The sequence below is a fragment of the Nansenia antarctica genome, assembly GCF_963989245.1.
Source record: "Nansenia antarctica genome assembly, chromosome: 14".
Classification (NCBI taxonomy): domain Eukaryota; kingdom Metazoa; phylum Chordata; class Actinopteri; order Argentiniformes; family Microstomatidae; genus Nansenia; species Nansenia antarctica.
The window spans coordinates 20,917,722-20,939,243 of NC_137684.1; the positions used below are offsets into that span (position 1 = coordinate 20,917,722).

The following is a 21,522-nucleotide window of genomic DNA, read 5'->3' on the forward strand; positions in this document are numbered from 1 at the left end:
TTTTTGAGATCTAACCTGGTAGGGCGTTCCATTCAACCATACTACATGGCTACTGCACGTTGTTTCGACTTTGTTTTAGTTTTTGGAATTGCGTAGTTACCACTGGTGGCATATCTGGTGGGGTATGTGTGTGCATCAGAGCTGAGTGTAAGCTGCCTATACAAACATACAGGATTTTTTTCAGAACATTCATGTTTTTGTTTTTTTTTACAAATGAAGGAGATGGTGCTTTTAACCTCTCATCAACTTTAAGCCATAATAGCCGGTCATGCATGTTGTTTATATTTGCTCTCATTGTGCACTGCAGGGCAAGCCAAGCTGCTCTGTTCTGAATTCGATGCAGCTTCCCTAGAATTGTTTTAGTAGTGCCTGACCAGACCACCGGGCAGTAAATCACACCAAGAAACTTTCTTTCCTGTACGTACTCAATAGCAGCATTGTTCATTGCCAGATTCAGCTGTGGTTTATAGCTTAATAGCTTAATTGATCCAAATACAATGCTCTTAGTCTTAGATATGTTCAGGAAAAGGCGATTTCCGTAACTGTTGGTGCAGAAACATGGAGTGTTGAATCATCTGCATACATAGACACACAAGAAGAAGAGTAGTGGTCAAAGTGAAGAGCCCTGTGGAATCCCACACTGTATGTCTTGCATTTGAGAGGTTTCCATTAAAGAGAACCTTCTGTGTTCTCGTAGTCAGGTAGCTTTCTATCCATGCTAAGGCAGATGGAGTAAAGCCATAACACTTGAGTTTCTTTAAATAGCCAATTATGATCAATGACATCAAATGCAGCACTAAAGGCTAGTAGAACTGCTCCTACATTATTCTGTTGATCAATATCTTTTAGCCAATCATCTGTCATTTGAGTGAGCACTGTGTAGGTTGAGTGCCCTTTCCTATAAGCATACTGGTAGTTGCTAAACTGTCCATAGAGAAATGGCATTGTATCTAGACAACATCTTTTGTGTACTAATAACAGGTAGCAAGCTGATTGTTCTGCTGTTAGAGCCAGAAAAGGCAGCACAAGCATATTTTGTTAGAGCGATTACCGTAGCCTCTTTCCAGATTGGTGGGCACATATTAGTCAAGACTAAGATTGACGATTGAGTGGCATATGGGAGTGGCAATATTTTACTCAAGGTGAGTCTGCACAGTATGTATCCGTGTTGCAGTGGAATGTGTAATTGGTTGTGAGCACCTGACACTTATGTTAAAACATGATATAATTGACAGCAAAACACCTTTTCTTAAGATGATGAGCAAGTTCTGACTATGCAAAACAGCAGTACTCAAAAGATAACCATCATTCAATCTCCATAATAATGAGACAGGACAGAGGTTCAGTGATGGATTTTAATCGCACGCACGCACGCACGCACACACACAAGAATGGCAGAATGAAACAAATCTAAATCAACATCTGCATCCATTTAACCTTCGGTCCCGGAGTGATGATAAAGACATCGTTATCACACTGACTAGAAGATCATCAACATGCTTTCTCTGAAAGTTTAAATGAGTCAAATGACGCTGTGTGTTTCATCTATATTATCATAAGCAATAGCAACACAACTACTATGACAGGGGATGAGCAGCAGCAGCAGTGTAAAAAGTAGCGGCCTATATTTAATATAGTCTAAACTGCCATGATCAATCAAACTAGGACATAGCATGGCCTGGGAAAAGGCACTTCAAGGTAGGATGGAGAAAAGAGAATCGGGAACACACACATCGGAGCACATCGGAGATGGGTAAAGTGCTCATTAACTGCAGTAGAGCTTTGATTAAAATCTCCTCTAACACTAAAATACAGCATAGCGAGAATTCATTCGTCATTTCAATCCTAATGCATCTCAAACTATATCTACAATTTCAAACTACACAGTTGAGTTAATCTACTAAAGCATTCATAATACCACACAGGAGTGAACATTTTGCAGCTTATAATATAAGCATATTATGCTTAAAAGGGTAGCTTTGAATAGACCCCTATTATGTGCATTTATGTTACTATAGAGTATGATAGCCAGGTCAATGGCTAATTTCCTCTTACTATCATTCATATCATATTAACAATGTATACAGTATGCTACAAATTACACCTTTGTGTACCAATATCAACAACACCAATAAAACCATCAAATACAAGAGCACTAGATGCATCGGTGTAAAAAGGGAGATGCAGAAATGCCAAACGACCAGTTATTATAAATAAAGGAATAGTGAGTCAATCGCATTCTCTAAGTCGTTCAAGTAAAACCTTAATATCCAACGTTGACCAGCTAGTGACTTTCCACTGTTTGTGTATGTTCCTGTTACAAGTGGAGTTAATTGGTGGCAGATTGGGTTCAAGTCAGAGAGAAACAACAAACTATTTAAATCAAACAATATCCCATAAAAACATTTCAGAAAATATAAATAAATACAGAGTGAGGTTGAATTGGTTGTTTTTGAGAACAAAAACAAAAAATCTTTTTTTTACAGTTAAAAGTGTTTCCTTGGAAACCCAACCAGTCAGAGGATATTCGGTAGTCTCTGAAGATCTCAGCAGGTTGAGCACCGTACATGATTTACTCTAGGTGAGAGTAATAAAAAGCATTTGTTGGGGATGTGCTCCCAAATCAAGTGCTGCCAGAATAGTATCCAGACACACACTTACAGCTTACAGTAAATGGGTGTAGTAGCGTGAACGCCACAATACTAACCTCACTATCAAAGTGTTGAGTGGGATGAGTGAGTAGGTAGAGAGCAGTGTATCTATACACATAACAACATGATTCTATATTCTACAGAGTTCTCGTCTGTGGGGTCTAGAGCTTGGAGGAGAAGAGTGTTCCGTTGCCGTTGTACATGTCTGCCTTTAGCTTGGCATAGTCAGCCAGCCTCTGGAAGGGGGTCTTGTCCTGGGTCAGGATGCGGGCGGCCTTCTGCAGCTTCTCCTCGTTCCTGTCCAGGTAGCGGAGGCACTCGGCCTGCAGCAGGTTGAGCTTCTCCTTCCGGCTCTCGTCCAGGGCGATTTCCTCGTTCATGTAGGGGTTGAAGCGGAAGTATGTGTGGGGAGGGAGGAGGGCATCCAGCATGGTGTGGACCTCTGGGAACATGGAGGATGAGAATGGAGGATAGGATTGAGATACATTCTCATTCTCTCTCACATTGTGTGTAGACAAAATACATTACATACTCTATACAACCACACACACACACACACACACACACACACACACACACACACACACACACACACACACACACACACACACACACACACACACACACACACACACACACACACACACAAATAAATACATATTAGTCACACTGTGTAAAAAGACTGAAGTCAAGAGGTATGCTAGTCAAAGCCATTCTGTCAGTCCATTGACAGGATTTCATGTTTCAAGGGGCTAACATTTAGGGGTGAGAAACATGTGAGTGCCAGAATCAGGGTCATTTCAAGTGCAGACGGCTTGGTTTGGTTTTCCCAGAGTGTATTCAGTCATGGATGTGTTAAAGTGCAATGTCTGGAGACATTTAAAAAATAATGAAAAATAATATTACATGCAGCTCACAATAATAAGCCAAATATGTCATAAAGAGTCAGCAGCTGAGAGAGGTGAGAGAGGTGACTAAGATGGAAAGATTAGACCTGGATTCCGTTATAAAGAGCTGCCCATTTGATTCTGTCTACCAGAGCTCTTAATGTACACATCTGGAGGCTATGTTTGTGTGTATGTTGTTTTTGGGGCCAAACCACAGCTCTTATGTGATTATTCTCAGTCTGTGAATAATTATCACATCAACTCTTATCACACTTGTTCTATTAGGATTGGGGGGGGGGGGGGGGGGGGGGGAAAGAAGCCATCGTCGTACAGTAAATGAACAGCCTGGGTAAACAAACGTAAGAAAGTCGTCCTTATCTCTTATAGCCACACCAACACAGACAGAGCTCCACTGACAAACTGAGAGAGGGGATGAGGATGCAGATAAGTGTTGGCTCGAGAGTGGTTTGGAAAGAAAGGAAAGAGGGGGGAAAAAATCTGGGCTAAGCGTGTTAATCTGGAGAGCGGGGGAGTTTAATCCCAAACTCAGGAGCACAGAGCTAAGAGCAGCAGCAGCACTCATCTAGGTCACTCACGGCACGACAGCTACTGGGAAAAACTTGGGAAATGCAGAGCCCACCCCCCCCCTCACCCCATGTCCAGTAAGTGCATTTGTGGTGTCAAAACAGCCAATAGTGGTGGCAGCATGGTAGAATCAAGCTATGAGGAATCACGTATCCGTGTGCTTATACCGAAGAGACATCCATAGCAAAATAGCCTCTCGTTAGTGACATAGTGAGGGGGTGTTAAAATGATGAACAGGGTTCCCACACCTTCTGAAACATCAGATTCAAGCACCTTTCAAGGACTTTCAAGACTCAATTCCCTCAAATTCAAGGACCCAACACGGCATAGTTTGAGACAGACCTAGATGAGAATAATAGGAACTATCCGCTCACAGACAACAATTAAAAAGAGAGGCTTGAATGTGTGAACACTATGGTCTCTTGCCTTCTCTACCACAGCACAGCAAAGCAATATATTGTGAAATATGTGTAAAGTTACTGTGTTAAGTTAAGCAATACAGAGACTTCTCAACAAAAAAAAAATGAATATACCGGTATATTTTTTTTTTAGAGAGAGGGGAATTCAAGCACTTTCAATGACCCATATCTATTTTCAAAAACTTTTAAGGCCTTGATTTTTTTTCTTCTCAAATTCACAAACTTTCAAGGATTTCAAGGACCCGTGGGAACCCTGTATGAAGTTGCACAATAAAAACATAATGTGTATTAACAATGCATTGCTGCCCATTGAACAAGAGACATGTGCTACAGGCTCTAGGTAGCAGCTCCCAGACAGTAGAGCACAAGGGTTTCGGAGGGCACCTACCCTCTGTGTCGGTGGCACTGCTGATGACGTTGGTGATCTTGGTCTTCAGGCTGGTGTAGGTCGCACTGTTCTTGCCGGTGTTCTCTGAGCGGCCTGTGCCCAGAGACACCACACACTGCACTGGCGTGTTGGGCCACAGACACTTACACTCGTGGATGGCCAACGCTGTGGGGTTATTGATCAGCAAGCCTCCGTCCTGTAATCACAATGACTGACTTTAACTACTACTACTACATGACTGTCCTTAACTACTACATTTCACAAATGGTGTTGAATGCGAAGACTACAGTTATGTGCATCAATTAAAATGTTATTGTTCTTGGGTACAATGAAAGAATGGTAGGAAGAACAAAAAAAATCGATAGACTACATTATAGATGAACATTGCCAAAAGCGAATTGATCTGTCAAGTTTTAGCACAGCGTTCAGCTCTAGCTGGGCCCAAACAATACAGCTACATTGTTGTTTCTGTCTGACTGGCTTTGGTATCAATAAGACACCCAGGCACAATTTGGTGGATCTACCCAAGGCAATGGGGGAGTAAGTAGAGAGAAGAGGCTGGGGGAGAAGAGGCTGCTGAATAGGCATGAGGCTGGGGGGCCGGGGGCTGGCTACAGGATCAAACACAGAGGGGCCAGTCCTCATTAGAGGCCAGGCTGGGGGGTGGGAGCTCTGGGGCCTGGGGTGTCTGGGGACTCGCCGGGGGAGAGTCGGTAGTGTGTGTTTGTTTGTGTGTGTGTGTGTGTGTGTGTGTGTGTGTGTGGGTCTGTGCATGAGCGTGTTTCTGTGCGTGCACATGAGTGTATGGGAGGGGCAGTCAGGCCTTCGGGGGTCTCTCATTCCATCCCACTCCAGCAGCGCTGTGGCATAATGAGAATGCTCCCTGTACAAATCAATGACGGAACACATGGTACGGGGAGGAATATGAGGGCTGCCAAGCAAGACGCAGGTCTGTTAATCATCCGGGGAGCTGGACTGAGAAATTGTGTCATTGCCTCAAGGTTCCAGATAAAAAAAGAAAGAAAGAGGGGGATTGGATGTGGGAGCATGATTGGGGCCCTAGCACAATGCAATAACCCTGTGGAGAGAGAGCCCACATTGATTATGGCCACCAAATGAGTTGTGTGATGTTTAGCTCTTTTGTATCACAGGCCAATAAAATGAAAAGAGAACTGTGAATGGCAATGAGGGAATGCTGGACATGTGACAAAGCCCTACGACCAGGAGAAAACGAATTTGGCGTAAGCTAATAGCTAAAAATGGAAAAGTGATGAATTATAATTATAATTTCGTTCATGACAAACAAACAACCTTTTGGCTCACTTGGAGTCAAATCGTTTAATCAAAAAGGCTATTACTGGGGTTTGGGACAAACAATCTCTCATTTTAACACATGAATCAATTAGAACCTAATATTATGATGTTATGTTTAGTTCAAGTGTTATTTGTTCAATGGCATTCATAATACTAGATAGCCACCTAACCAGGCTAGGGTGTGCCTGTTTCATACCCGTTTCATGTTGCGTCAAGGACGTGTTTTGCCTACTCAGTTATGATAATGTATAGAGCATAAGTCATTTATGGTTTTATTACCGCAGTAACAGTCTATGCCGTTTGTGCTTTGAAGTCTGCTGTAAATTCTATCAGGTAATAAAGCACGGCTTCGAACACCTCTCGGCTAATGATAATGCTTGCTCTGATCAAACTGTTCTATAAAGTACATTAAAGCACCCTGAGCTCTACCAGTGTGTGGTGGTCTCCTAGCAAAAGAGTCTGCGGGGGATTCGACCACCAGCTCAGCCTTTGTCTTAGATTTTTAAAAAAAGACAATTATTGCTCAAACATAAGCTCTGTGGTGATGCTAAGGCACCCAGTGGACACTCGTCTCATCTCAGCGACAGAAGTCAAACAGAAGCCTTTTTCCATCCTGCCACACAAAGCCTAGACAGGAACTGCTGAGGTGGCCTTTTACGCCGACCACGGCACGTCATTATACGCCAGCGGGGAGTCTGGCGGTCCGAGGAATGAATCAGGGAAAGGGAGAATCGTCTGGATAGCCTCCTAATGGAGAATGAGGAGGGAATAATGCTGCAGCCAGCAGCACTGGACGAACCCAGCTGAAAAAAAAAAAAAAAAAAAAAACAGCTCAGCACTTTTCTTATCACTAACACCCACTGTGACTGCATTTACTACGCTCGGTGGCAATTATGCCTGCAGTCTGGTCACAGAGGTGGCTTCTCTCGCTGGATAGCTGGAGGCCAGTTTGTGAGAGCATAATGCCTCATACACAGTCAGTGTCTGTGGCAAGCTAACAAGCACAGAACCTTCAAGCTAGCTGAGAGGAGAAGGCTACTACTTGTCTCAATGTCAGTGCACGCACCTGTTATCATTGTTTTACAGCTGATGGACTGAAGCAAAGTCTTTTTTTAGGCACCGATGAAGCTCCGTGGTGCTACTGTACTGGAAGACTGGTGTTTATTTGTGACCGTGGTACTTTTTGGCAGAGTCAACTCTTCGGGAGCTCATTTGCATCCATCATCTCCATCTACAGCTGTCACCAACAAATAAACCTCCATGAGGGAGAAACTAATTGGCAGACTTCTTGGAACGGGACCCGTGCCTTCGCTGCGCCTGGGTCTTTTGGGGCACTTTTCATCTGAGATCCATACTTGGACCGTTGCCACATTCTCACACAAGTTTTTTTTTTTTCAGGCCGGGGCATATTGGGACGCGGGGGGGGGACGGGGAAGTTAGAAACAATGATCTACTTAAGGGCAAACTTTGCAAATGGGCTTTGCACACAAAAAGGCCAGACTCCAGCTGCCTGTCAAACGCTCAGCATGAGGCAGGTCAGAGGTCACTTCCCTTCATGCGGATTTAGAGCTGTAATGCTCCTCTCACTTTAATGCCTGTGTAGCATGGCCAGAAAGTGGCACTTCTCAAGAGGTCAAGTCCTGTTCTATAGAAGCTGTGTGACGGTTTAACCCCCGAGGCTGAAGAGAGAGGGGTGACCACGACGACGACCCATGAGGACCAACATGCGAAATTCATCAGTGCATATCAAACTGGGTGTCAAATGAAAGCTAAGAGTCTATATTTGTAGGTATATATACAGTACCAAATCGGTACCAGAATGACCATATAAAATCAGTGGCGGAATTACTGAAATTGAATTGGCTATATTCACTTTTCACAGAGGGTTCTACATGGAAGGAGAAAAGTATGTCTTGATCTTAATTAACAATTTAGAATTTTGGCTTCCAGATCCAATTAGAATCACCCAAGTATGAAAAAAGAGGTAAACAATTTAAGTATGCAACATAATATTTACCCAGAAATTATTTGATATGGAAATCAAGGTCACTTCAGAGTGTCAACATGTTTCATCCACTGGGACAGCTGTAAAACAGTGGGAGATCATTCAGTCGTAGGTACAAACCACGACTCCAACATCATCATCTCATGCTCCAATAAATGGAGACTTCATTGTTGGGGGGAAAGCAAAGCCAGCACATCATACATACTGTATGTAGCGCAAGTAACGTCCAATGAGAATAATGACATGCATGTTCTACACTTCTACAAACAGGACATCAAAGGATTTATCTTCATTATTAAAGAGCAAACATATGGTGTGGAGTCCCTTCAGATTCTCAGGATCATTCATATGGTGTGGAGTCCCTTCAGATTCTCAGGATCATTCCCACATTGGTTGCAGATAATAAATAACAATTCAATTTTGCAAAGGCTATCTCTTGAGGCAAACTAGGAGCAGAGTGGGGGTCTCTGTGTGTATTTGCACAAGACATAAGCCTAGTATTTTACTTTTCTTTTTTAAGCAAAAGCACATTGTATTTGGTATAAAGAAAACGACACTGAAAACCTGAAATTTAACCTGAAATTTAAATCAGTTTCTAAGGCAGATTTGTGTGTTTTCTTGTGTTTTGTTTAGTTTTTATTTTATTTCCTTTTCTAATGTTACACAGTGCCCTCCATAAGTAATCTTTCTGAAAATCTCTGCTTTAACCCAATAGTAATTGTTTGATTTAAAATCCAAACTGTCGGAGCATAAAGCAAAAAAGATTGTATGGTTTATTAAACTTTGCTATGAAGGGTTTTTGTTTGGTACACGCGTGAAAGTGAAACATCGAGCCCAGCATCATTCTCTGTTACTGTGGAATTGCCAGGGGGTGATAGAATGTTCCTCTATGCTGGTCTTGACAAAAGAGAGCTGTCGTACAGATCCACCAGGAGCATATCCCTCCGGTGCCGTTGGTTCTCTGCTTCAGGCGCTAATAGTTGATCAAAAAATTGGATTTGAATTTTTCTGTGGCTTGACTAAAAAACTCTAATTTCTACTAATTAGGCTGCATACCGCACCTATGGGACCCGCGTTTCAACACTAAAGCCTCTGCAATTTAACTGAATTAAGTATGTGAAGAAATCATCCCCTCCTATGAACTCTACCGTTCCAGAGTACAAAAGTGCCACTAAAAGTTGATTAGGAATATGATGTAGAGGTAAAATGAAGACAAGTACAATTTAAGGGTTGGCTAGCTGCTGCTTAAAATGATTCCACTAGCCAAGTTCTGGCAGCTTATCTCCATTGTTCCACTTTAAACCATCTTAGTGGGGAGTTGTTTAAATGGTAGAGGGTCGATATCGTTGTGATCTGTAAAAGTCATTTCATGGCTCAGTGTACGTCAGCTTCTATTAACGATGACTGTGACTTCGTCCTCACTCACTGTGCATGTCTCTCTGCCTCTCCCTCGATCCCATGGCTATGCTCCAATAGTGCCTTGTGTGAGGGGTTCAAGATGAGCACCCACACACAACTGAAGAACACAGGGTTCTCTCTAGCCTTAAGAGGCAGGCGATACGTACGATTGACAGGGCACTCACTCCTCAGATTCAGTCAACTGCTGTAGTCATTAAGAGCTCCACTCTTCCTCTCTCAAGCGTTGATCACTGACAGGGCCTGGCTGAGGGGCCCAAGACTACAACGCTGCCATGATTCAGTACAAGCCTTTGGCCATGAGGCGTCCTTCCGAACAATGTTTAATTGGGGAAGGGTTACATAAGTCACGGGCCATCCGATGCTACACAGTGTGTCACAATGGCAGTCCTGTTTCCCTGAGATCGGTCACGGCAAAGACATTCTATGAGTGATTCATTCTTTATGATCATATTCTGCTATGCCATCCATCACGTGTATATTAAACAATGGTCATCCATGAGTGTTCCCATGTTCAATACAGGGTGTTTACATAAATACCCATACAAACTTCCGTAGTAAATCATTGACAATGTGATCATCTGGTAGATACATCGACGGGTAACATCTAATTGCAAATAGAGGCTGTAACCAACAAGGATGCGACAGACAATAGCATTAGTGTGATGAGTGACCACCATCTAGGAGTGGCCAGGTCAGAGGTCCCCATGCCACATTATGTCATTACGCAGACTGCTTCTCCTCTATGACCTTTGGCCTTGGAGGCCGGACGGGTCATAATGAGGTTCAAGTTATCATCCTGCGCTGTGAATGGAGGAGGGCCCATCTGTGTGGGACACAGAGAAGAGTGCCAACTATGCCCTCAGGCCAGGAAAAGCAATTGAGGTCTATTGCACAACAGTTACACTCACACACACACACACACACACACACACACACACACACACACACACACACACACACACACACACACACACAATAATTAGGCATTAAATTAGCCACCAAGTAAGAGTTACTGGACCGGAGGAGGAAATTACATCGGAAGCAAAGGCTGCGTAGCAATATTATTGTGGGTCATATACAAGTTTTTTTCCCCCTCTTTTTTTCTACAGGATGATTAGATTGCCATACTTAAGACAATGAAGTAATTGAAGGGAAAATAACGTCAATACTGAGCAACAACTAGTTTGTTTGTTTATTTGCCGAATGTGTAATGAGTAGTCTGTAAATCGGTATTGGCCCAGAATATTCATGTTGTTGCATCTCACACACACAGAAACACACAATTGAAGTACTGAATCATCTCTGCCTGCAGTGACCCCAGATATTGGTGTGTGACAGCACTTGAGATGACAAATGAGAGTCGTTCAGAGACTCCCCTCAGGCATAACAGTCATATCTGGCTGCCTCTTAATGATTTTAACCATCATTGTTGTCTTTCATAATAAGCAAACTGAGGGAGTGTAAACTAATTTCCCAGGTGAGTTCAACACAAGTGGCTGAACATGCACTTGCATATGAATTGCATTCATACAAGTATGTAATTGACTGAGTTGTTGTTGTTTAAGGAAATCTCATTTGAGCTACCGCAGTAAGAGGCCGGTTAGGTGCATGGGCAACACTATGAGGGGTACGGGGGTTAGAGATGGAGGGAGAGAGGCAGGCAGGCTTTCACACAGCAGTCACTCAGTCAATGTAATCAGTGGACTGACCTAATCCCTAAAGAAGTGTGCCAGAGCAATCAAGTGTGTGTGTGTGTGTGTGTCTGTGTGTGTGTGGAGAGTAGCAACAGAAAGAGGAAAAAGAAAATATGTGTGTGTGTGTGTGCGCCAGGGAAACAGTGAAAGGAAGCTTGTGTCTATATGGGAATAAGAGGCTAGCTGGAGCAAGCTCCATCCTCCTGCAGGCACAGCTCTGAGGGCTCTACACGGGAGGAGCTGGCCCCGAAAGCACTGATTTATCCTTCCTTTCTCCTCCCAGCTCGGTCTGCGCAGCACTGCAGTGATGTGATGTGACGCCGGGCCAATAACAGCACCACCTCTGGCCAGTGATGACACAAAACAGCAAGGAAATAAATGTCTGTACCCAGAAATAGCATGGAGGATTAGCTGCCAGTTGTTGTGATGACACTTAAGCTACGTGAACAAAGTCTTTTGCTCTGGTGATCAAGGCTTTCTCCGCATTTTCTCCCGTTTCCATCCAAATAAACACGAGTGCTGCATTCATTGATGTGGTCTTCTGTGGCTCAGTCGGTAGAACAAGCCACTAACAACGCTTGGGTTGTGGGTTCGATTCCTGTCGGGACCATATATATACTGAAAAAGTATGCACTCACTGCAATGTAAGTCAGTTTGGATAAAAGTGTCAACTAAATGGCATATATTATTATATTATATTATCAATCAACCTCAAGTGCTTCATGAGTTCTCAGTCAGGCACGAGTCTACTGCTTGCCTTATCTCTCTCTGAGATCCATGAGTGTGACACCAGAGTATGGGGTACAAGTGGCGAGGTGACAGCCTCCATTCTGCCATGCTGTGTGGATTCTGTCTGTTTGGATGGCGCCATGTTGGGGGGTCTCAGGGCCTGAGTTGGGGGTGCGCTGCGATCCCAGGCCTCTGTCAAAGACAGAAGGAGGTGGGCACAAACATGCCCATTCCTTGCCCGCGCCTCGAGAGACACCATGGCAACCGGAGAGAATTGGGCTTTCTCCATTCCAAGCATGCCCGGGCCATCCTTTGTCAACTTCTGAGTCTTCTCCACTTCTGTGGTTGTCAGAGCAGAGATAACGGGAGGCTTTAATGTGGAACGTGCTCCTCCTCCGTCTCACACTCTCTGAGGCATTTTCTCTATGGTTATGGTAGCAAATGTTGCGCTGTGATAATGCCTTTAACCGCCTTGCTTCAAAGGTCTTGCTCCCAGTCACAATTTCCTCCATGTTTACCACAGCTTGAATCTGAATCCTGTCGGTTACAAATGCTGGATGAATCTGGGAGACATTTAAGGGGACAATCAGAACTTTCTTCAAAGGCTGCTTGGTAATTCCAGTATTCGTTCGGCATACGGCCATACAGCCGTTTTCTTGCGCTTGGGACACAAATGGGCGATTGTGTGTGGCCCTGGGAGTTACGCGGAATACTCCTGTGGGCGCCCGTGGTAAAGGGCGAGATGACTCCCTCGCTGGGGAATCCTGACATCACACAGACGCCACGTTATGCTCTGCTGCCACTTGGGCCGGTGCCCATTTCACTACAACACCCAGCCAACAACTAGGAGCCTGGGCATCTGGCTGGTGGGCTTCCTAGATCTGGCTTGGCAGTGTGCTTCACTTTGACTTGAAACATGTTTCAGATGATGTATGAGATTTCATAGTATATCCATCCAAACATTACAGATTCAGCAGATGACAAACATTACTGAAATACATCAGATGATGAAGACAACAATAATATATATATTATATGATTTCAAAATTCCCAAGTTTCCATGGACTTTTTTTCATTTCCATTTTCCTTAGAAATAGTACTTCACTTATTTCTTCACTTCTCCACAGCAGTGAAATGATGTCAAGGTTGCACAATCAGGGCATCGTATCAAACATGTTACCTACGGTGTCCCACTTTCCCAGTAAGAGGTTTCCCCAGTTAGCTGGGTTAGCTAGCAGGGTTTTTTGACAAACACATCCATAATTAGGTTGTCTGCTCTTTTGGTTTTTAACAAGGCTGAGGTAGCAGTCAAACGGTGTGCCGAAAAAGGGAGGATCTGTGCTGGGCTAATGTATGCGTCTCTGACAGGAGGACGAGACCTGAAGAGAGAGAACAGTGAATGGGAGAATTCCCAACGCAGCTGGGTTTTCATCAACCATTCCCTTTCATTTCCTAGTCTGTGCTTCCCGCTCACCTTCACACCTTCACACCGCTTCCAATTAGGAGTGTTAAGGCGCGGGATTCCGCCTTTGATGCAAATATACACGTGTGCCGAGGTGTGTATCTATGTGTGTCGATGTCAAGGTTGTACAGTATGCGTGTATGCTGTGTTTACTCAGCCAAAGGATACTGACAACATGGCATGATGAGGAGTCATCCCTTTCTTACACAAAAAACACCACACATCAGCAGCTGTAGTTGAACATCATGATTTGTATGTCCTGTATGTCTCTTAGCAGGCTTACTCAGGAGTCATGACATAAGCCCAGCCCCTGAGAGGACTGTAAAGGGGGGCTTAGGGAGGTAGAATGGCTTTATTGATCAGTAAAATGGCTGAGAGTGGAGGGAAAGTGGTGCTGTTTGGCTGTTGTGCTAATGCATGCCTGTTTAGATATATGGAGTTAAGTGTCTCTAATTCTGTCTGACTCCATCACACTCTATCAACACGTAACTTCCTGGAAACAAATGCTGACAGGGTTGAAAATTGAGCTCCTCCGTTTTACCGCAATGACGATTTTCATATTCCCCACAATTCCTCAAACGCACTGCATGAGGAAGCATGTATGAAAACGGATGCCATTATATGAACTGATAACACACCGATGGTCTCACTCAGTCCTTCTTAAGTAGAAAACTGGGATGGGGGGGATAGAAGCTCAATGATCATGTGACCATGACTGTTACCAATAATGCTCCTATTGACTGAGTTAGCCTGTTGACCCCGTGTCCCTGCTGGTACCTCTCATTGTGAGCTTGGTCTTACCTGGTGGAGGTCGTTCCCCAGTACAAACTCCTGGAAGTACCCGGGGGCAGCAGAGGAGGCGCGGATGGCCTGCCACAGCTTGTGCTGGCAGCCCCCCAGATAGTGGGAGCGAACCCCCGGCTGCAGGTTGTAGTTCCTAAAGACGTAGGCCTTCAAAGAGGTACCCCTGTTGACTATGGTGCTCACTGCTGCCACCTGTAGGAGGAGGGAATGTAATGACATTTGTTTTTTTCCAGTTCATCTTTGATAAGCTGATGGTGTTCCATTTGCAGGTTACATCTTAAGTCTAAATGTACTGTTTATTGATAGAATCTGCAGCTATATCCTCCGCTTAAGTAATGTACGGGCAGCTGTTTGCATACAGTACCAGTCAAAAGTTTGGACACACTTTCCCATTCAATTGAATGGGGAAGTGTGTCCAAGCTTTCCCATTCAATTGAATGGGGAAGTGTGTCCAAGCTTTTGACTGTTACTGTATACATTACATAATATGTCAATGACCAGATTAAACAGAACAGAACATACTGTATATGCAGTACAGCAGAGCATTGAATCAATGGATAGTTCCTTCTGAAGTTACGGACAATTATAAAAAGACCCCTACTACATGATTCATTTCAATAAGCTTGTGGTTTTAAGCATGACCCGAGAAGCAAGCACACTGACACATAGTATAACGGACGTAGTATATCTAGACGGAACAACTAATAGGGCTTCCACACCGGCAGTTCCGAACGCCGGTTCGCGTTCGCGTACCGAAACCTCCGAATGTTGGCGCTGTCTGGCGTATCGTGTATCAGTGTATCGTTCGCCAGACATCGCCAACGTTCGGAGGTTTCGGTACGCGAACGCGAACCGGCGTTCGGAACTGCCGGTGTGAAAGAGGCCTAATTGACTTCACTGCCTCACCCCAGCCTGAACCAGTGTGAATCCTGTCACCTGGGAGGGGCAGTGGAGGTAGAAGTAGGACTAATCTGTCAAACAGTGGCCAAAGGCTTCGTCTACGACCTCATTATAAACACCATGGAGGCCCTCTCGCTAGCCTCGCCAGCTCAACACATGGGAAGAATGAGTCACGCCACGTTGAGAAAACTCACCTTTGGGCATTTGGGGTTTCTTGCCGTCTCAATCATAAGGTCAGACCCCATTTTCTCTCTGTGGTGGATAGGAGGAGCGTTGTTATTTGGTTTAGCTTACCAGTGGAATGTTCTCTGGTAGACTACACATACAGTAGCTCCTATCCATATGATGTGGTTAGCATGTGTCGACGTTAGCGTGTATACAATCTCACTGAAGCGGTGTGTCTTAGCATAATACAGTACACAACATCTGCGATGGACACCAAGACGCCATTACAGTAGTAGCAGTGCAGTGGTAGTGCAGGAAGTCAGCTGCAGGACGATGCAGACAGCCGGACTTACTTGAGGATGTTCTCCCAGGTCTCGCTGTCATAGAAGGCGTGGTTCCAGCCCATCTTCACTGTGCCTACGATAACGTTCTGCTTGAACACATCAGAACCCAACTTCCTGTAGAGGTCCTCGCACTCATCCAGAGGGATCTGGAACACTCCCAGCATGAAGCCTAAAATGGCACCTGAAAGAGCAGCACATGCACACCCTTGTAAATGGGAACTAGACCAGCTTCAGGCTGGCTCTGGAAAATCTGTCAACAATGAATGGGGTGCAAACTGGTGATGGCCCAAAAAGGTGACACTTTTTTGGGGGGAAAATGATCAATGCGCGGCTAACCTTAGAGGAGAACATTTTTGACGGGGGGGGGGGGGGAATAGAGCTAGCACTAATGGTGCTAAATGGACATCGCTAGCACTAAGCTAAAAGTTATTTCAACAGCAGCGGAGTTCAGCAGACAGGAAGATTAGTTAGCCCGCACATCACTTTGATGAGACTTAGACCCCCCCCCCCCTCCCCCAAACATTTTTTCTCAGATCTACACGATTCACATGGATGACCTATTTTGAGGTAAAAACAGCTAATTTAGCAGAAAGGTGACAAGTTTGCACCCGAGGAATAAGAGTTGCTAGCTAACAAAGGATCAAATGTAAATCTCATTCTTCCATTCCTCTCTGGACCGGCTTGGGTCAAAGGCTTACGGAGAGACTTGATGGAAGGCTAATTGCCCGGTGGATTATCCGTTATGGGCGGCGTCATTACCCAGGGATGATCCATTCACTGCCACTGGATGGGATTAAAATGGCCGCCAACGGCAGACCACTACTTCTCCGTCACATCAAGTCTGTCTGTCTGTTTACTGAATACCGACAGTCGAAACCTCCCTCTCTCTCTCTGCTGCACCAGTAACACCACTACCACCACCTCCCCACTAACCAGACGACCGACAAGCCAGTCCATCTGTACCGTCACCAACTTCTTTCTAAAATCAACCAAAAGCTGCTGGCTGTCACAGAATCTGTGTGTGAATGCTTCTCTACACCCCCTTTGGAGCTCGACCCCATGAGGTTTGCTCCCGTCCACTAAATTGAGTGTGGGGCTTCCACCGGGCACCCCATCCCCTGGTGGGGCCTGGACAAGGTGACCAACAAGGATGCGACAGACAATAGCATTAGTGTGATGAGCGCCACCATCTACCAGGTCAGAGGTCCCCATGCCACATTATGTCATTACGCAGACTGCTTCTCCTCTATGACCTTTGGCCTTGGAGGCCGGACGGGTCATAATGAGGTTCAAGTTATCATCCTGGGCTGTGAATGGAGGAGGGCCCATCTGTCTGGGACACAGAGGAGAGTGCCAACTATGCCCTCAGGCCAGGAAAAGCAACTGAGGTATTTTGCACAACAGCTACACACAGACACAGAGAGAGACACACACACACACACACACACACACACACACACACACACACACACACACACACACACACACACCTAGTACACTTTATGATAAAAGAATTAGCAAGCCCATGGACCTAAAGAGAGGCAGTGCAACAGCACCCCTCTGTGGCAGTTAGACACAATAAGCCAATCAAACACTACGAAACGGACACAATCAAAACAACACGATCATGTATGGCTTCATATACCACATACAGACAGTTAGCTGTTATCTTGGAATGTTGGGTCTTTCAATAATTTTTTAGCCCTTTTCTTCTTCTGAAAACATATGTATATTGGAGGAATATAATGTGGAGAAAAGTATACTGCTTAGCAGTTTTAACCAGTGAAGTAGTTTACCGTGCTGGAGTTACAGTGTTAGCTAGCTACTTTTGAGAAAAAAGATGTAATGTTGAACCCAGCTGAGGTAGGATTCCTTTAATCCACATTCAGGCAATGGAACTCTCACTAAAATTAGCGAGACTCAAAATAAGACCAGATTTTCATTTAGCAACGTTGATGGAATACCCCCCAGGCCAGGGCAGAGCATGAAGTGGGTCACCAGGAGAGGGTTCCGCCCAGTTTAGGCAATGGTGCGGTAACTCACTTAATGTTAATCTATCACACACACACACACACACACACACACACACACACACACACACACACACACACAGTACCTGTGCTAACACCGCAGATGTAATCAAAGAGTTGATAGATAGGTTTGCCTGTGAGGGCTTCCAGTTTATGCAGAGTCTGAAGGGCAACCAATCCTCTGAAAGTACACAAACACACAAACAGAGGGTCAGTGAGATCACATCGGAAGCACAGATATAGATTATCTAGGCTTACATTTATGTGGGGAGACATAGAGAACACATTAACACCCTCCACACAGTCAATAGAACAGAACTTGGTTGAACTCGTAAGCAGTACATGCTTTAGGCTACAGTACATGTTTGGCAACAGAACGAACGCAAATGCGAACACTAACACAAACACACACACACACACACACACACACACACACCAATAGTACCATACCTGGTTCCCCCTCCATCTATGGACAGGACCCGTATTCCGCGGCCTTTGACAGGGTTGGTGTAGCCGACCAGGGTGAGGGCCTCTCTGACTGCTGCCTGCAGACCTGGGTCACTGGCCTGTCTCAGTCGGAGGAGGCATGGGATCCCCTTCTCCTGAGGGGCACAGACAGTAGTCAGTAGCACCTCCAGCACACATGATGCACACAGACACAACTACCTATGCCTCTCTCTCTCTCTCTCTTTCTCTCTCTTTCTCTCTCATATAAAACAGTCAGTGAGAGAGAGGTGAAGAATCCTATATAGACCAGTCATATTCATTGTTGTGTTCACAGTTAAGCCCTGATTGAGCCCAAACGTACCTCATAGGCATAGCAACACAACGCCCTTGAGTGAAACCCTAACCCTAACCCTTGAGTGAAAATAAAGTAACCTGTTATGTAAGTCACTCACCACAAAGAAGGGCATCTGTAATGTAACATATACAGTACCAATCAAAAGTTTGGACACCCTTTCCCATTCAATGGGAAGGTGTGTCCAAACTTTTGACTGGTACTGTATCATAACAGAACATGTGACATACGGTACAGGACAATTCTCACATTAAATAACGCAGATTGCAGCATGTCACCTATTATGTTGCCATAGCAAAACTGACCTTTAGGAGGGCATTGGGGAGCTTCAAAGAGCAAAGACAGGCCTGACAGCTGAGCCAGATTCATGCCAGGCCCAACATGATTATGTACAGTATGCGGAAAAACAATGCCATGACAGCATCCCGGGGAAACTTGCTGCACTGCAGTTAAATCATAACAGAGAATTTGGTCTCTGTTGGTATGTTAAGATCTAATCTTTAAATATGGACACACAGTGTTGGAGTACAGTTGTTGACACTATTTGATGAGGAGTGTATGTGGCTCACCTTGATAGCCGCAACACGAGTTTCTGGGAACTCCATGAGATGCTGGCTGAGGTCCTCCACCCTGTTGATGTAGACCCTCACGTCGGACGCTCGGTGCAAGGACTGGACCAAGGCTCGGGTCCGGTTGTCCACACTCACCCTGGCAATGATCTAGGAAGACCCAGAACCCTGTTAGAATCTTGCTCAGCCATCCCAACTGAAAGTCTAATCCAGTAAGACATTACCCATAGCCTGAGCTGTTGACTAAGCCCTTTAATTTAGGGCCCACGAGTCAACACACAGGCCTCATTTGGTTATTGACATGCAGTAATCAAGCTAAATGTTTATAATGGCTACATGTATCCATGTGCTTTTTGTGACCTAGAGAATATGCTTTACTTAAATGTCACATCTAGTTATTTCCCACTCTATAACATACACAGTCTCAGTATGTGTACGTCTCTATCTAGGTCCATGATTCCAGAGGGGTTATAGAGGGTTATTTTTGAGAAGGGATTCTAGGAACCTCACGTCATAACTGGTAGGACACAAAGTCCTGGCAGCCTTACATAATATACCCTCTACATACAACTATGCCATGCGTGTATGTTTCCATCAGTCAAATGCTGACATAAACATATCAGGATTCACGTATCGTGTGACTGAACGAGAGCAGAAGTTTACGGCAACATTAATAATAATAACAATAATAATAATAATACATTTTATTTAAAAACGCCTTTCTCAAACTCAATGACACTGTACAGAAGAGAAAAAAAGAAAAAAAAAGAAGAGGAGTAAAACAACAAACAAAAAGAATCACAACAAAAAAAGAAAACCATGGAGGACAATAACCATGACAGCTCCCGCAATAGGAACCCATCAGAGCTTCTGTGTTAAAGAGATGCTGTAGGACTTTTGTCGTTAATCCTTTACATAAAATGTTGACTTAAGTGTTGATTATATGGTCCATAATATAATGTTAATCACTGTCTTATCTTATTAAACCACAGACACAGTCCTCAGTTTAAGGCCCACAAACGTTTGCGAAAAAGCTTTGGAGATGTGCCCTTCTCTGTCTAAGTACACAAAGCCAAGCAAGTACACCAGTAATTTTGTGACAACATTTCTGTTTATTAAATAGGTCAGGTCTGTTTTTTTGACTGCTGCTGACTGCTATTTCCTTCTTGATTATTCCAAGGAAAAACCGGGACTGAGATTCTAACACTATGGAAGAAGTGACAAAGTGTTCCACATGGTTTCAGTCGCGTATATCAACATGAAGAAAAAAAAGACATCATTTATTCACACTGTTTGTTAACTGATGTAATGTAGGCCTACCTTCTCTCTTTGGAGCAGCAGCCTCTTGGCTTTCTCGTCTGCAGCCCTTTCCTCCTTATTCATTAACACCTCCACTTGCTTTGTTGATGCATGGGCAGGTGGGGGCTTCTCCTTCTCCACAGCATCAGTTTTCTCGGCCCGAAATTTGGGGACGAGGGGAGTGATATAACTTCCAACAAAAGCCTGGACAGCGGGAGCAGAGTAAGACAGGTAGTGCCCTATGCCTTTCTTAGGAGATGATGGGGCAGGCGTCACAGCAGCAGACCCTGGGGGCATTTCGTCTGACATAGGCAAGAGGTCACTAGGTTGGTGGTCGCCATGACTGGAGGGAGGGGAATTGGCACCATTGTCTTTAATGTCCACTTCTTTCTTTTCGTCTGCCTTTGTGGTGCTACCAAAGTATGCGTTAACGTGGTGGGCAAGGTAATTGTAAGTCTCATCCAGGTTGACAGAGAAGGAGCTGGGATGGAAGAGTGGCGTGGTCTGTTGGGAGACAGTGGTGTCCTTGGACTCAATACCTGATGTTTCCAGCTGCTTTACCCTCGTAGCTCTGTTGACAGTGGATGATGATGATGATGATGATGATGATGCACGCTGCAGCCTCCTCTCCCTGTGCTCAGGGACACTGGTGGCTGGGGTTGAGGTAGTGGCAATTTCCCGTGCAAGTTTAGGGGGAGGGATAGTAGGGGTACTAATGCCAGGCATAGGGGGAGGTGTTGGAATAGGAGCAGTGGCAGTAGCTGCGGCCACGGCAGGGGTAGAGGTAGCGGTGGGTGTGGGTGTGGGGATAGGAGTCATAGCAGAGGTAGGGGCAAGGGCAGGGGCAGGAGCTGGAGGTGGGACAGCCGTACCTCCCTGAGCCTGGGATGTTACCTCAGGGCTGGCTTCAACCTTTGCCTGGACGGCATTGGGTTTGAGTCGGGCTATCTTGGAGAGGAGGTCAGTGTGGGTCCCGCTCACAGCTTTGGATACAGAGTCCAGGGTACTCCGGAAGCGCGACATGTGTTGGCTCAAACCAGCAGACCAGCGTGAGGCTGA

At 44.9% G+C, this 21,522-nt stretch overlaps 1 protein-coding gene and 1 pseudogene across 2 annotated transcripts in view; one reads left to right on the forward strand and one right to left on the reverse strand.

The window, feature by feature from the left end:
* Positions 1-1,355: 1,355 nt before the first annotated feature.
* Positions 1,356-20,884, reverse strand: LOC308170266 (calcium-independent phospholipase A2-gamma-like). The gene is made up of 9 exons (XM_080545033.1): positions 20,485-20,884; positions 19,165-19,314; positions 18,247-18,398; positions 17,883-17,977; positions 15,776-15,947; positions 15,452-15,509; positions 14,355-14,549; positions 4,931-5,126; positions 1,356-3,093 (listed from the first exon to the last, which is right to left on the reverse strand). Exons 1-9 carry the CDS (start codon positions 20,770-20,772, stop codon positions 2,813-2,815), a joined length of 1,587 nt encoding a protein of 528 aa, XP_080401159.1. The 5' UTR covers positions 20,773-20,884; the 3' UTR covers positions 1,356-2,812.
* Positions 20,885-21,484: 600 nt separating this feature from the next.
* LOC308169952 (tubulin alpha chain, testis-specific-like) overlaps positions 21,485-21,522 on the forward strand; it is a 73,426-nt pseudogene continuing 73,388 nt past the window's right edge. The window contains exon 1 of the transcript in view: positions 21,485-21,512. The product of the transcript in view is annotated as a tubulin alpha chain, testis-specific-like (transcript). The remainder of the gene's footprint in view (positions 21,513-21,522) is intronic.

Bases quoted from the DNA above. Each gene is read 5' to 3' on its own strand.
- LOC308170266 (XM_080545033.1), bottom strand. From the start codon at position 20,772: ATGTCAGACGAAATGCCCCCAGGGTCTGCTGCTGTGACGCCTGCCCCA. The intron at 18,399-19,164 runs GTGAGCCACATA...TGTGCCCCTCAG, and splicing joins CTCGTGTTGCGGCTATCAAG to GAGAAGGGGATCCCATGCCT. The intron at 3,094-4,930 runs GTAGGTGCCCTC...CCATGTTCCCAG, and splicing joins CAGTGCCACCGACACAGAGG to AGGTCCACACCATGCTGGAT.